Below are 14,737 nucleotides of genomic sequence, written 5' to 3'. Positions count from 1 at the left end.
CAGGACTTCACTGAGTCTACACCAGTATGACAGCAGCCCCACATCAGCTGTGACTAGCCTTACACCTCACGCCTCAAGGGCCAGCTGTGCTAGCCTACTCGAGCTGCTGTACAGCCCTAGGGAACAGTACAAGAGACTGATAGAACCAGAGGACCTACTGTGTATAGTGGCTGGCCTAGCAGAACCATCACTCAGAGTAAAGAACAGGCATATAAACATGCCGGAGTGAACAGCCAGGGCAAAAATCATATAGTTGTGGCTTCCTCACACGGCCAGAAAGTCTGGAGGGCAGCTGTAAGGTGGACACTGTTGGGCACTGACTCTACATGGACCTTCTCAGTCCTTTCACTGTCTCTGTATTTTTGAGTCAGGGTTTCTCTGTCCTGGAACTCGCTCAGTAGACCAGGCTGTCCTCAGAGATCGGCCTGTCTCTGCCCCTCAAGTGCTGGGGTTAGAGGCATGCACCTCTGCCACTGCTGCCACCACCACCTGGTGTTTCACTGTCTCTTCAAGCCACCTGAGTCTAGACACGAAGCGAGGTAAACAAAGCTAGCCTTCCCAAGGCAATTAGAAAATCAGCAATTTAAGTTACTTCCAAAAGTATACTAGTAGTTGGTAGACTTCATTATTTATTTTGGCTTTTCAAGATGGGTTTCTCTGTATAGCTTTGGCTGTTCTGGAACTCGCTCAGACCAGGCTAGCCTTGAAATCACGGAGATCCACCTGCCTCTGCCTCCTGGGTACTGGCATTAAGGGTGTGCACCACCCCCACCCCAAATTTTTAAAATACTTTCAACTGTTTAAAATTCTGTTGTTTCAGGGACTCCCAACAAACACCAGGTTCCAAAGCCAATGAGTTTATTAGGCATACTGATATTAGAGCATGAAGTAGTATGGGTAACAAAGCCATCATAGTGTCAGATGTCATACCAACATGGATGTAGCATGTTTCCACACCATGTTATGTGCAGTTAGGGCACAATTACAAACAGCTGGCTGGGACATCCTGCTTACTGGCTTGCTCACTCTCTTGTAGCACCTTGGACAACCCCTTCCCTCAACCACTAAAATGCTTTACAGTTGAATCTTAATGGAGGCATTTTCCTATTTCCTTTCAGATGACACAAAACTAGCCAGGACACCATCTCTGATCTGTTTGTAAACGTAGTTTAATTTTGGTTGCTTGCATGGGCATGGGTGGGACTGTTCACTGGAGCATAGGTAAGTCACTACTGGCTCCAGAACTGCAAACAATGCCTCTGTGTACTTAGCAACCTCCCCATACCCAACCAACTGCTAATTAGCAGAAGCCCAAGGAGGGTGTTGGGACCTCATGAACCCTTCTCTCCTATTTGACTTCAAGTTTATAAATCAAGGTAATGGTGATAACTGCACGTTCCAAAGTACCTTGTATACTGTCAAATAACTCCTGAGGTCCTCACTGGATAGTTAAGAACACAAGTAGCAGAAACAGCTTCACCAGCCTTTAGTAATGTCTTTTCTATAGATTTTTGAACATTTGCCTTCATGTATGTATATGACCCCAAAGTGTATGACTGGTGGCCCCAGAGGTTATGAATTAGATCCTGAAGCTTAAAACAGTTGTGAGCTAACCCATTAAGTGTGGGGAATAGAGCATGCATCCTCTGTACACCCTCACACACACCTTTCCATTAGACTTGAAAAAGACACAACAAATATGAATGACACTTTATTCAGTCATTTTACATTACAACTGAAACTCTGGGAATTCAAAATTTACATCCTTGCCTGTGAGCTTCTTATACACACCAGAAAAAGTTTCAACCTGAAAAAGAAGACAGAAATCATCACTAACTTTTAAATCTTCTGCAACAGCACGAAAGGCTAGTGCATCCTGTACGGATTTTCTCCAGCAACTATATAGACAATAAGGACTATGTACAACATGTCCCTGCAACTCCTGGTCAAACCAAGCTACCTACTCGGGGACCAATGGGTGGCAGGTATCAAGGCAGCAGCCCCCTCCATCCTAATAGACCATCACCCATCTAAGCTGTCATAAGATTTGTCCTCCTTGAAACTGGAGTCCATTAGACCGGGCACATGTTTCCACATCTCCTAGTCAGTTAGAAGGGTCCAAAGCACTCCAATTTGTAAAGCATTCCCAATACTAAACCCGATGGGGAAGAGCTGCTGTGGACCAGGGACTATTCTGTCCCAGGGGTTGGACCTTCCTCTTTTCTTCCTGAGTGTCAAGCCCTTACCTTGTGCTCCACATTATTCTGCTGTGCTTTGTCTAAATGAACCTTTATGAGCCGGCTGCCATCCAGTTTCACACGGATCCTCTTGCCCACAATCTCGCTTGGGAAGACCAAGTCCTCAAGGATGGCATCGTGTACTGCAGTGAGGGTGCGGCTGAAAGAATGACAAACATCAGCAACATAACACAAGAAACCCTTGGAATAAAAGGGAAAACACCTGAGTGTGATGGCTCACACACACCTAGGAAAGAATCAGGATTCCCCTTCAGTTCAGGGCCAACCACCAGTCCTTGTCTTAACATATTTGTTTCCTAAAGAGGCTGCATATCCAGCCAGCATCCCAGAAACTACCTTTGTCTGAATGACAAGCAAGCCAGGAAAGTAACAGGGACTTTCACGTTAATCTCAACTGCAATAAGCTCAAGTATTTTAACCTGGCCATGTAATCAAAAACTCCCAGGCTCTTTCCTTGTCCTTTCAGATGCTACTAAATCTCATTTTCCATCATCAAACAAGACAGTATCCATCTCCAAAGACCGTCACTGCCATTAGGTGATGCTCCTGTGGACTCTTGCCTCTCACAGCCTCCCAACCTCAAGGCCTGGCAAGCTCTGTGACTTACAAGCATGGGTGGAAATGGCCTAGCCAGATATTTAACACACTTGTCCTAGCAAGCACCCCAGCTTACCAGGAGAGCATTGTAGGTGCCAATTGTTACATGGTGATCACACGATACCTGAGAGCCTAGCATCAAAACTCATCAGGACACCACAGCTTGGGAAAAGCACTAAATTCGGAATCCCAACTCTAGTTTCCCGAGTGCACATTACTACAAAACCACCCCACCCTAGTCAGGAACCACCTGTAATTCCAAACTCTGGGGGGACTGGTGTTATAGCTGTTGACTAATCTGCACACATCAAGTAGCAGACCTGCCTCACCAACTGTGTTGCAATACAATCCACTTATCAGATGGCTGTCCACTGTTCTGCTGCACGTTATCACAATAGTGGAGGTCTGGAGACAGAAGTATAGGACCTACCACACCCTGACAAGGACCTAGGTGCCAAGAGCAGAAGTTGCTACGGTTACTGGGAACACTGTAGCATGGCAGGCAATTTTAGCTCCCCCATGCAACAAGAGCTACTTAAGTCTACAATCATGACCAGGCTCCAAGGAACATAATATGACAAAATTCCCACCATTCCAACTAGCCACAAAAAACTACAGCCTCAACTGTGACCACTACCCCTCTTCCTTCCTACAGACAGCATATATCCACCTATTTTTCAGGGCTTTAAGGACAAGACTGAATTGTGACAAATTCTTAGCATCACTAATCACTTGTCTGCAAACTCCCACAGGGCATGGTGGTGTGTGCTGTAATCCCAGCACATGAGCGGTAGGGGCAGGAGTTAAAGGGCAGCCTTGGACAACAGCAAGTTCAAGGTGGCCCTGTCTCGAAAGCACTAAGACTCTAACACAACAAAAAAATCAGCCCAGCCCCTCAGCTACATCCAACACTTTTTTTATACTGAGTTAAAAGGAACAGGCCTCAGCCTATGGAAAACCTGAAACTTTGTCTAGAATGTGCTCTAACTCACCACCCAAGGAGAACTCTACACCAAATCAACAGTCATCAATGAGTGAACACAGCAGAAGCAGCTAAGGCACTCACCTCCTGGGGCGCTTCTGCTTATTTTTCGTGCGGCTTTTCCGAGTTGGCTTGGGCAGAATCCTCCTCTTTTATGATGAAAACACACAAAAAAAGCAAGTGAGCTGATACAAAGTGCTAAGAAATGTCAACTGCTTCAAATGCAAAAATGTTCCCACACTCAAACCAACCCACACACACCGCACCCAGTCCAATCCTAAGCACACAGCACTGTCACTTACCAGCCCTTCAGACTGCTGACTCCCCAGAGCAAACACACTCCAGTGTTCTAACCCCAACACCAAGCTTTACATTAACAGGGTTGTCCCCATTCTCACCACCAAAACCTAGACCCAGGTAATGCAGAATATAGGGAATTGAGCAGATACCTGAGCAATGAAGACTACGTGCTTCCCACTAAACTTTTTTTCCAATTCACGAACCAGCCTGACTTGGATTTTCTGGAAAGACTTCAATTGAGGAACTGGCACAAAAATTATGATGGCTTTCCGGCCACCACCAACTTCAATTTCCTAAGAGGAAAAAAGTCTGTGTCACTGTTAAGTCTTTCACACCCACCCACCCCCACCTCGGGGAGCAGCGATGATGTGAACACATCACAGTCAAATACCACATGCCTGAACAGAGAACTGCCCCCTTCGCAACAGATATACTTGCCTCTGCCTTGAAAGACCTAAAAAGTAATATTAATGATGGACTAACCTAGAAACCAATATCTGTTCCTTGGAATTTGCTAGCTTCCTCTCACAAGGCCCTGAGATAAGAAGAATTCACACTGCCCCTCCTTTCCTGTGAGTCAACAGGTGGTAAATAGGGTCAAGAGATAGCTATAACTCTGGTTTGCCCAGACAAGATTAATTAGCACACCTGAGGCCCTAAGGTCTGCTGACCCTAATAGCACACCATCCGGCCTCCAAGGGTCATGTTCTCAATGGACAGAGGGTCCCACCCCCTCTCTAAGCTTGTGGGTTTGCCTTTAAAAACACCTGGGCCCAGGGGAGGGGGCTTCTCTCTAGCCTGCGTGCTGGAGGAGCCCGTTTGCGCAAACATTTCCTGTTCATTAAAGCCTCTTGCGTTTTGCAGCAACTGGACTGGACATTGAGTTCTTGGGGTATCGACCAAACCTGGAAGACTCCTCATTCTGAGGGTCTTACAGCCTCACAAGTGATGAGATTACTGTTGTGCCCCATCCACAACCAACCAACAGCCCCCCCTCCCAAACACCATCTGCCTACGGTTTGGAACCTTCACTTTGAAACCTTCACTTTGAAGTACGAGAGTGGGGTTAGGAGTCCAGGGGTGGAGTCTGGAGGATATTAGCCTCTGGAGGTGGTTACTAAAAGTTAATTCTAAAATAAAGGCGGGTGAGTCTACCAAAAAAAAAAAAAAAAGACATGGATCGACCAGCCAAGATACATGCCCATTTCCCCAGCACTGAGGAGGTAGAGGCAAAAATAAGGGTCTGCCTAGGGTACCAGAGATTCATCAGCACCCAAAGACACTGGCTATGAGCAACCTCAGGTTCCCCAGTATTAAGACTAAACTTTAAATCTCCAAGTCCTGGGTGTCCTCGGTGTCCTCTGCTCAAAACACCATGAACAGTCCAAACAGTATGAATTTGACAATAAAAACTTCACAGCACACTAATCCTGGGGCTAGTGAAGGCCCAGCACTTGTGCTCGCAAAGGGCCTGGGGTCAGTCAGCTCCCAGCACCGACAACCATCCAGTTCCAGGCGCAGACATACACACAACAAACCACTAACAAAATCCCACTGATTCCGACGGTACTGTTCGGAGTCATACTGGGTCTAGACACTCCCGGAAGTACACGTTTCAAGTCAGTAACCAGAAATTCCAGCATCCGAGGGGGATGGCGAGATGGCTCAGTGACTAAGAGCACCTCATGGCAGCTCATGGCCATCTGCAGCTGCCGTTCCAGGGGATCCGACAGCTTCACACCGATGCACACAAAATCGGGTTAATTAAAAAGGAAACTGCTAGCCTCTGGTGTGGCAAGGTGCACGCACGCATAGCGAGGGTACCCCGCGCTGGGGAGGAGTTCCCGCGTCTACGCAGTACTCCGTTTTCTGAGCCCAGCTAACGAAGGCCGGGGCTGTCACGGCCACGGGCACTGTGCGAGCCCCGGGGCCCCGCTCACCTTGGCCGCCGTGATGTTCAGCTCCCGCAGCTGCGCCTTGAGATCCGAGTTCATCTCCAGCTCGAGCAGCGCCTGCGAACACGGAGAACGTGGGTGCCACGCCGGGGTGAGGAGACCCGAGGTCACGGCATCGGGGGGAGCCGGAGACCCGAGGGCGGACTCACCTGAGAGATGCCAGACTCGAACTCGTCCGGCTTCTCGCCATTGGGCTTCACGATCTTGGCGCTCGAGCTGAACATGGCTCACCCTGGGGTGGGGTGGGGGGGAAGAAGGTGCCGTCAGTCACCTGGGTCGAGGGACGCCCGGCCGGGGGCCATCGACGGGTGCAGACCGGATAATCCGCCGCATCCCCACCCGGGGCGCAGAGCCCGCCACCCCCGGAGGTTCCCCGAGAGTCTTTCCCCCGAAACTCTGCGAAAAACCCGCGGCAACATCGCCAGGCGCCTACATACCTTACGGAGTGCCGGCTTAGAAAGAGGCTCGGTTCTCGCGAGAACCGCTCATATCCGGGTGGCGTAAGGAAAAGGGGGCGTGTCAGGGGAAGTGGGTGGGCGGGAGCTGGAAGCCCTCTGAAAAGTGGTAGGACCGCCTCGCATGTTCCCGGAAGTGTTTCCTGAAGACAAGTGTTGCGGTGTCATTCGTCCCCCGGAGAAATCCGCCTTTGGCTCCGTTTGTGAAAGTTCTTGGCTTCCATGGTTGTAGTCTCTTCGTGTGTTCCTGGACAGGTGGTGGCGGGCGGACCGTCCTCGGAGACACAACCAGTCTGATTTCGTGCACCGCGAAGACGGAACATTTAAAATGTCTAATTAGTCCCGATTTACCATTCTTTTCCCACTGACGCTATGAAAAAGAGTCAGATTAGCCTGGCGTGGTGGTGCATGCCTTTAATCCCAGCACTTGGGAGGCAGAGGCAGACGGGTATCTGAGTTTAGGGGCAGCCTGTTCTACAAAGACAAATGCAGGAAAGCCATGTCTACATGGAGAAACCCTGTCTAGTAAAAAAAAAGAAAAAAGGAATCAGTATTCCAGTTTGTCCTATAGGGAATCAAATCAATGAGGTAGTGTTTGAATATCTGTCATGGACTCCCATTTATTTCATTTTTTGGGTTTTCGAGATTAAAGGCGTTTGCCGCCGCCACCAAGCTATCAATTCCTATTTCTAACATCTGTGTTTGGTGTAGCAGGAGATTCTAGAACATGTCCAGGAGCCACTGTCCTCAAAAATGCAAAGCTGTCCTGTTGAATTTAACATTTATGGAGAATGCCGGGTGTGGTGCCGCATCAGGTCGCATAGGATCTTTGTGAGTTGAAGGCCAGCCTGGTCTACCCAAAGCTGTGCAGAAGATATCTGGTTCAAAAAATCAACAGCAACAAAAAACCTTTTACAAACTGGTTGATAGTGGCAAAGTCCTTTAGTCCCAGCTCCTGGGAGGCAGAGGCAGGCACTCAGATCTCTGAGTTTGAGGCCAGCATGGTCTACAGAGTGAATTCCAGGGCTATGAAGAAAAACAAACAACATGCTGGCGTTGGTGGCACAAGCCTTTAATCCCAGCACTCCGGAGGCAGAGGTAGGTGGATCTCTGTGAGTTCGAGGCCATCCTGGTCTACAAGAGCTAGTTGCAGGACAGGCTCCAAAGCAATACAGAGAAACCCTGTCTTGAAGAACAAAAAGCAAACAAACAACAATAAAAAACAAAAACAGAAAAACAAACAACACAACAAAACATTTACTGAAAGATCCCATAGTGGAGGCCAGATTGGGTTAAATCTAGACCAAGCTTCTGCCTGCTAGGGCTACCAGGAAAACTGGGACACTTATGCCCTAAAAGGTGGGGAAAGCAAGGAAGGCAGGTCAATGAGAGCACACTTCTGGTGAAAAATAGTTAAGACAGAATAGAATGAACCTTTAGCCTCAGCACTTAGGAGGCAGAGGCAGGCAGATCTGAGTTTGAGGCCAGTCCAGTATACATAGCGGGTTCCAAGCTGTAGCTACACAGAGGAAAACAAAAGAAAGAATGATGAAGACAATGCTGGGAGAGGACTTGCTGTACCTCAACAACTTCATTTAGTCAGAGCATGATCAGAAAAAAAAAAAAAAAGAAAGAAAGAAAGAAAGAAAAGAAAAGAAAGGAAGGAAGGAAGAAAAGACAGGGCAGGAGCACTTGTCTGATAGAAAGATCCGAGGGAGAAATTTGCATTTGTTTAAGAAGTGCCCACCTCTGCTATCACTTTGAATTCATATATATGCCCAGTGAGTCCCTGCTCTACAATTGAATATACCTGTTTTAGACTAGACACTGGTTATTAAAACCAATAGAATCCTTGCCTTCATGGAGAATGCCGTTTGGTGAGGATGTTATATGTAAGTTTATAACGAAATGTAGAATAACACATTGTGGAAGGAGGAGAAACATAATCTTTAAGAAGTTTGGAATATCTGTGAAAAACATTAAGTACCCTACACATTAAATGTCAGTCAGGACCTAGTCACTTGGTAGCAGTTACACACCACCCCTTACATCAGGTTGTCCTTTCTTTTGAGTTTTACTACCTGTCAAGGTTACTAAGGAAATTGTCAGGCACTATAGAAAATGGTGCAAAAGTCACAATAGGGGCTGTCTGAAACTCCCAATCTTTCAGAGTTTTAAAGCTACTGGCAGGGGATGGTGGTACTGCTCACCCTCCCAGCATTCAGGATGTAGAGGCAAGTGGATCCCTGTGACTTTGAAGCCAGCCTGTTATAACAGTGAGATCAAGACACCCACAGCTCTTTGAAAAATTAAGAATTAAATTGAAGCTTCTTCAAAAAGAAAGGCATATATATCCTTTAGATTATATATACAAATCAATTTTAACTTTAAAATTACTTTGATCATATTCTTCCTCTCCCTACACTCCCAACTTTCCTTTCCCAAAACAAAAAACTCAATACAACCACAAAGCCCCCCAAACCAAGAAAACAAAATACCACTCAAAAAGGAATATATATATATATATGTATATATGTATATATGTATTTATGTGTGTGTACCAAACTGTAACTAAATAAAAGCACACACACACACACACACACACACACACACACACACACACACACACACACACGAGTCCATTTATGTTGGTTAACTACTCCTGAACATGAGGCCTGCCCTGGAGTGGTTGGTATATCCAGTGTCTCTCTATTGAAGAAAATTGAATTTCCCTCTCCCAGAGGTATAAATGACAGGAAGAATCTATAATCTCCTTTGACCAGTCCTGTGACCTGTGGAAGAACTGTGTTCTGTTCCCTTGCTCTACATACTGTCTCTGCCTTGGCTTTTGTCTCTCCTATTATGCAAAAGGGATAACCTAGAAATTCATCCCAGTGAATTCCACTGCTTTCCAATATTTTGTTGAATGGGATTGGTAACTGATGCTTTTTGGGGGAAACACTTGGTCTCTGAGGATAGTATTATTAATTAAAAGGTTTATAGGTAGATGGTTAGACAGACAAATAGATGGATGTTTGTTATCAAGTTGAGGAAGTTCCTTCCTGTCCCTGTTTTTCAAGAAGTTTTGGCATGAATGGGTGCTGGATGATGTCACATACTTTAATGATTATTAGTATTATCATGTAGGTTTTCTTTGTAGCTTGTGTTAATATAGTAGACAACATTGGTTGATTTACCGGTATTGAAGCAGTTTCCGATCTCTAGAAAAACCTAACTTGATCATGAAGCAACATTTTTTTCATATTGCTTTATTATACCCATGCTTGTTAAAGACATTGGTCTGTAATCCATATTTTCCCTCTCCCTCTCTTTGCTATTTTGAGACTGAGTTCTACTAGGTATCCCTTAACCTGGAATTTGATATATAAATCAGACTGGCCTTGAAGTTGTGATTCTGACCCCAACTGCTGAGAGTACAAGTATTTACTTGTTTCACTTGCTTTTTCTGTCTTACTGTTTTGGTTTCAATATAAGGTTAATTCTAGTACCATTAAATGAGTTGCAAAATGTTCCTTGTCTTCTGTTTACTGGAAAACACTGCATAGATTAGGCATTAATTCTAAGTAAGCATTTGGTTTAATTCTCCTGTGAAATCAGCAGATTTTTTCCCCCTAAGGACTCTGGGGGGGGGGGGAGGAGTAGGAGAAGTGGGGGGTGGGCTGGGGAGGGGGAGTGGGGGCGGAGTATGTCCAGTGGCTGCCTCGGCCTAAGTGCCTGGCAGTGCCCTTGCAGCCTCAGGCATTGAACTGGAAAGGGTGTAAGATAATCAACGATGAACCTCTTGCTAAAAAGGTCCATTTGAGTGAAACAGACTTCAAAGTTATGGCATGAGATGAGTTAATTCTAAGATAGAAACAATATGAAGCATATGTTCAAGCTTTGGAGGACAAATACACAGCTCTTAATTCAAATGTTGTGACTGGCTTAAGGGAATCTGAAGAAAAACTGAAGCAGCAACAGCAGGAGTCTGCATGCAGGGAAAACATTCTTGCCATTCCATTAGCAACCAAGGAACAGGAGATGCGAGAGTGCACTACTCAAATTCAGTACCTCAAGCATGTCCAGCAGGAGTGTCACCCAACTGAGATCAACTGCGGTAGACCCGGAGATCAACTTGTTTTTCCTAATAATGAAAGGTGAACTGGAACAGACTAAAGACAAACAGAAACGAGCCCAAAATGAACTGAGTGCCTGGAAGTTTACGCCTGATAGGTAAACAAATCATGCTCCCTAGTCAAGACTTCCCTGGCAGTCCCACCTTGAGAAAGCTGTGGTGGGACAGCCAAGTACTCCTTTCCACTCCAGGACTCGGACTTTTTGAGCCAAAAAAGCCACATTCTTACTCTGTCTAGCTTGTGATGGTTAATGTAAAACTTTTCAGATGAACCTTGTATTTCAGCTTTTCTCTTCCCCTTGCTTCAGAGGCCTGATGCCATCGGACTATTCCGAAGAAGAGGCCACCTCTGAAAAATTCCCTTCTAGAACATGAGGACATTTGAGAAATGTTTCCGTTTGAAGAAAATAGAGGGGAAAACATAAGTCTTAAGTCTGTGGTACACTGTGTCTTCAGACAGTTTGGAGGATTGAAAACGTAGAGGTTTTAAATCATGAATTGAACATGTAAAATTCCAGAAAATGTAAAAATGGAATGAATACGCATCGTTCTTAACCTTGAGCATAGTGACTTAGAGACACTGTACATCAGTTATGCCAATAAGACTGTGGACTTCATAGCTGTTGAACTACTGGGTCAAAACTCAAATGAGGTGAATTTAGCCTTTAAAGGGTTTATGTGCTAAGAACCAACTTCTAATAGTTGTGAGACAATCAAGTCATAGCTACCAGTACAAGTGGTGCATATATTTATCCATTAGCTCTGAGCTCAATATTACATAATGGAGCCTTAAATCTATGTGGTTTTTTATCAATGGTTTGTTCTCTGAATGGTTAAGGAAACTGTACCAAGGACTGTACAAACGTGAAGGTGTGGTCTAACTGTTTAACCTGTTTGACACATTATAAGCATTCATTTCACAACTAGATTGTATAAGGCATTGGCTGTGATGAGACTGCAGTAAACCCTCATCTCATTCAGCAGATACATGTTAAACAGCATTGCTGTTGGTGTTAAATGAGGGAATGCGCTCCTTCATTGTATTTGGACCTTTTGTATCGAATTCTGGATATTAAATTAAATGTGCCTTGAAATAAAAATAAATAAAATTACAAGCTGTTTGTTTGTTTGAGTCAGGATCTCATATAGCCCAAGGTGGCCAAGAAATCATTATGTAGCTGAGGATGATCTGGAACCCCTGATCCTCCTGCCTTCTTTTCCTAAATGCTGGGGTTACAGATGTGTGCTACCACACTGGGGGTCAGTTGTTTTGGGTTTGTTTTATTTTTTAAATAATCATGCGACTATTCAAATACCAGTTTTTGGGATGGGGAGATTTCTCAGGGGTTAAGAGCACTGGCTGCTCTTCCAGAGGACTGGGAGTTCAATACCCAGCCCTCATGTTATTCCAGCTCTAGGGGATCTAATGCATTCTACTGGCCTCATTGGGCACCAGGCACTCACACAGTGCACAGACACACATGCAGGCAAAACAGTCATGCACATAAAATAAAAAATATAAAAACATTAAATACTACCTATTTCATATTAACTAAGATTTTGTAGCTTATTTTTTTAAGATACTGATCCATTATCTAAGTTATTGAATTTATGTGTGTGGAGTGGTTGATAGTATTTCCTTCTCATCCTAACACTCATACAACTTAAAGATACAGCTTTAAAATATTTTCAGTGTTTTGTATGATCTTGCCTTCCTGATGTATGTGCACCATGTGCAAGCCTGGTATCCATGGTGGACAGAATAAAGCATTGAATACCTTGTAACTAGAGTTATAGGCCATTTGAGCCACCATATGGTTGCTGGGAACTGAACCCGGTCCTCTGCAAGAGCAGTAAGTGCTCTTAACCAATGAGCCACCTCTCCGGATATACCTTGAGTACATATCACAAGTAGACAAGCTACTATTTTATTTCTCCTCACTGTGGAAGCCATAGATGTGAGATACAAGACCACAGGACTGTGTGGCGAGACTGCAAGACTGGGTCAAACAGATGGATGACTATCTTAGAGTTTCTGTTGCTGCAGTGAAACACCATGACCACAAAGCAAGTTGGAGAGAAAAGGGTTTATTAGGCTTACACTTCCATACCACTGTTCATCAGTAAAGGAAGTCAGAACAGAAACTCAAGCAGGGCAGGAACCTGAAAGTAGGAGCTGATGCAGAGGCCATGGAGGAGAACTGCTTATTTACTTGCTCCTCATGGCTTGCTCAGCCTGCTTTCTTGTAGACCCCAAGACTTGGGTCCATCAACAATGGATTTGGCCCTCCTCCACTCATCACTAAGTGGGAAATGCCTTACAGCTAGATTGCATGGAGGCGTTTTGTCAAGTGAGATTCCTTCCTATGATGACTCTAGCTTATGCCAAGTTGCCACACAAAACTAGCAAGTACAATGACAATAGCAATTCGTGAGATCAAATTAAGAGTCGGGGCCAAGCCAATCTGGAGTCTTGATGACATGGAATTTTTTTTTTTTTTTTTTTTTTTTTTTTTTTAGAACTCTGTAGACTAGTCTTGCCTCAAATTTATAGAGATCCATCTGCCTCTGCCTACCGTCCTCCTGAGATTAAAAGCATAAGCCACCACTGCCCTGAGGAAATCTTTTTAACCTTTAATGCACACAGTTGGTGGCTAGATGACAGACAGGTCAGGGAGGGTCATCCTCATTGAGTGCTGGTGTCTTTTGGGGTGCAGGTGAGGTATTGCATTCTTGTCCGATATGTTCAGTCATTTTTTGAGTATTACTTTGCTGATGTAGTTTGTTTTGTTTTGTTTGTTGTTGTTGTTTGGCTGGCTGGTTGGTTTTGTTTTGTTTTGGGTTGTTGGTTTTTCAAGACAGGGTATATCTGTATATCTCTTGCTGTCCTAGAACTAGCTCTTTTGGACCAGGCTGGCCTTGAATTCACAGAGATCCACCTGTCTCTGCCTGTCAAGTGCTGGGATTATAGGTGTGCAACATCAGGCAGCTGATGGAGTGTTAATGTGTCTTTGTGCTCAGGTGGTCACAGTCTACTTCATGCTTTTAGAAATAGCTGTCAGCCCGGCCTCATGGATGTTGTCAACATGTGCAGGAATCCCAGAACCACCCTGCCTTTGCGTTTGCACTAACATGGAGACAAGTATTGTCTGTAAAATGGAGTTGCTAGGACAAGGCCGGCATGAAAGGTGCTGTTTTAAACAATACAGAGCCACTTTGGGAAGGAGTCAGCCTGATCACCACACTGGGAAGAGGGTAGCAGGCATACTGAGAGCTCTTCATGCAGCCATGAATCCCAGCATGAGGGCTCTGTCCTCAAGATCCCATCACATCTCTCCAAGTGGAGGGATGGGTTTAACTTCTGCAGTTTGGAGGGGGTGGGAACCCCTACTACAGGAGGTCTTGGTACCTTGCATTTCTGACTAACTTCCCAGTGCTTGTCTGGTGCTTGTCTGGGGCCACACCAAGGAGAAAGGGACCAGTTGAGTGAAGAAAGAAGTGCACATTCACAGAGAACTAAGATTTTTTTTTTCAGCCAATGGTGGTGGCACATGTCTTTAATCCCAACATTAGGGAGGCAGAAACAGGCAGAGTTCTGTAAGTTTGAGGTCAGCCTGACCTACAAATTGAGTTTTAGGACAGCCAGAGTTGTAACACACAGTCCCTGTCTCGAAACACAACAACAAAATATTTCTTTCCAGCAGACAGGATCCCATTACAATGTCTGCAGGGCTCATGAGACTCTGAGAAAAGAGTTTGTCCAAGACTACTTCTAGGTTAGGCAATCACAGGTCTGCCCCCAAGAGACAGAGGCCAGGCCCAGTGCCAGGGCTCCACCCTTCTAGGAAGGCCAGGCCTAGGGCCAGGGCTAGGGCTTCCCCTAGAGGAAAAGGCCAGGCCCAGGGTCAGGACTCACCCCTAGAGGGGCAATCCAGGCCCAGGGCCAGGGATCCCCCATAGAGGGGAGGCCAGGCCCAGGGTCAGGGCTTCATTCTAGAGGGGGAGGCCAGGACCAGGGCTCTCCCCTTCTGGGAAAAGCCAGGCCTAGGGCCAGG

General features: G+C 45.5%; 1 protein-coding gene and 1 pseudogene across 1 annotated transcript; one reads left to right on the top strand and one right to left on the bottom strand.

Annotated features, from left to right (window-relative positions):
- Positions 1-1,696: 1,696 nt before the first annotated feature.
- Rps7 (ribosomal protein S7) lies at positions 1,697-6,646 on the bottom strand. Its single transcript, XM_051201215.1, has 7 exons — positions 6,530-6,646; positions 6,242-6,324; positions 6,078-6,149; positions 4,287-4,430; positions 3,922-3,986; positions 2,247-2,397; positions 1,697-1,807 (listed from the first exon to the last, which is right to left on the bottom strand). The coding sequence occupies exons 2-7, from the start codon at positions 6,314-6,316 to the stop codon at positions 1,730-1,732; spliced, it is 585 nt and encodes a 194-aa protein (XP_051057172.1). The 5' UTR covers positions 6,317-6,324; positions 6,530-6,646; the 3' UTR covers positions 1,697-1,729.
- On the top strand, positions 6,315-11,057 carry LOC127234370 (pre-mRNA-splicing regulator WTAP-like; annotated as a pseudogene).
- Positions 11,058-14,737: the final 3,680 nt, after the last annotated feature.

This window comes from Phodopus roborovskii, unplaced genomic scaffold, assembly GCF_943737965.1.
Source record: "Phodopus roborovskii unplaced genomic scaffold, PHOROB, whole genome shotgun sequence".
Taxonomy (NCBI): domain Eukaryota; kingdom Metazoa; phylum Chordata; class Mammalia; order Rodentia; family Cricetidae; genus Phodopus; species Phodopus roborovskii.
Note: the sequence above shows the minus strand (reverse complement) of the source record. Positions and strands in the feature narration are given on the sequence as shown.

Coding starts and splice junctions, on each gene's coding strand:
- Rps7 (XM_051201215.1), bottom strand. CDS start 6,316: ATGTTCAGCTCGAGCGCCAAGATCGTGAAGCCCAATGGCGAGAAGCCG. Junction 6,150..6,241: donor TCGAGTCTGGCATCTCTCAG/GTGAGTCCGCCC, acceptor CCGTGTTCGCAG/GCGCTGCTCGAGCTGGAGAT. Junction 3,987..4,286: donor ACGTAGTCTTCATTGCTCAG/GTATCTGCTCAA, acceptor TCATCATAAAAG/AGGAGGATTCTGCCCAAGCC.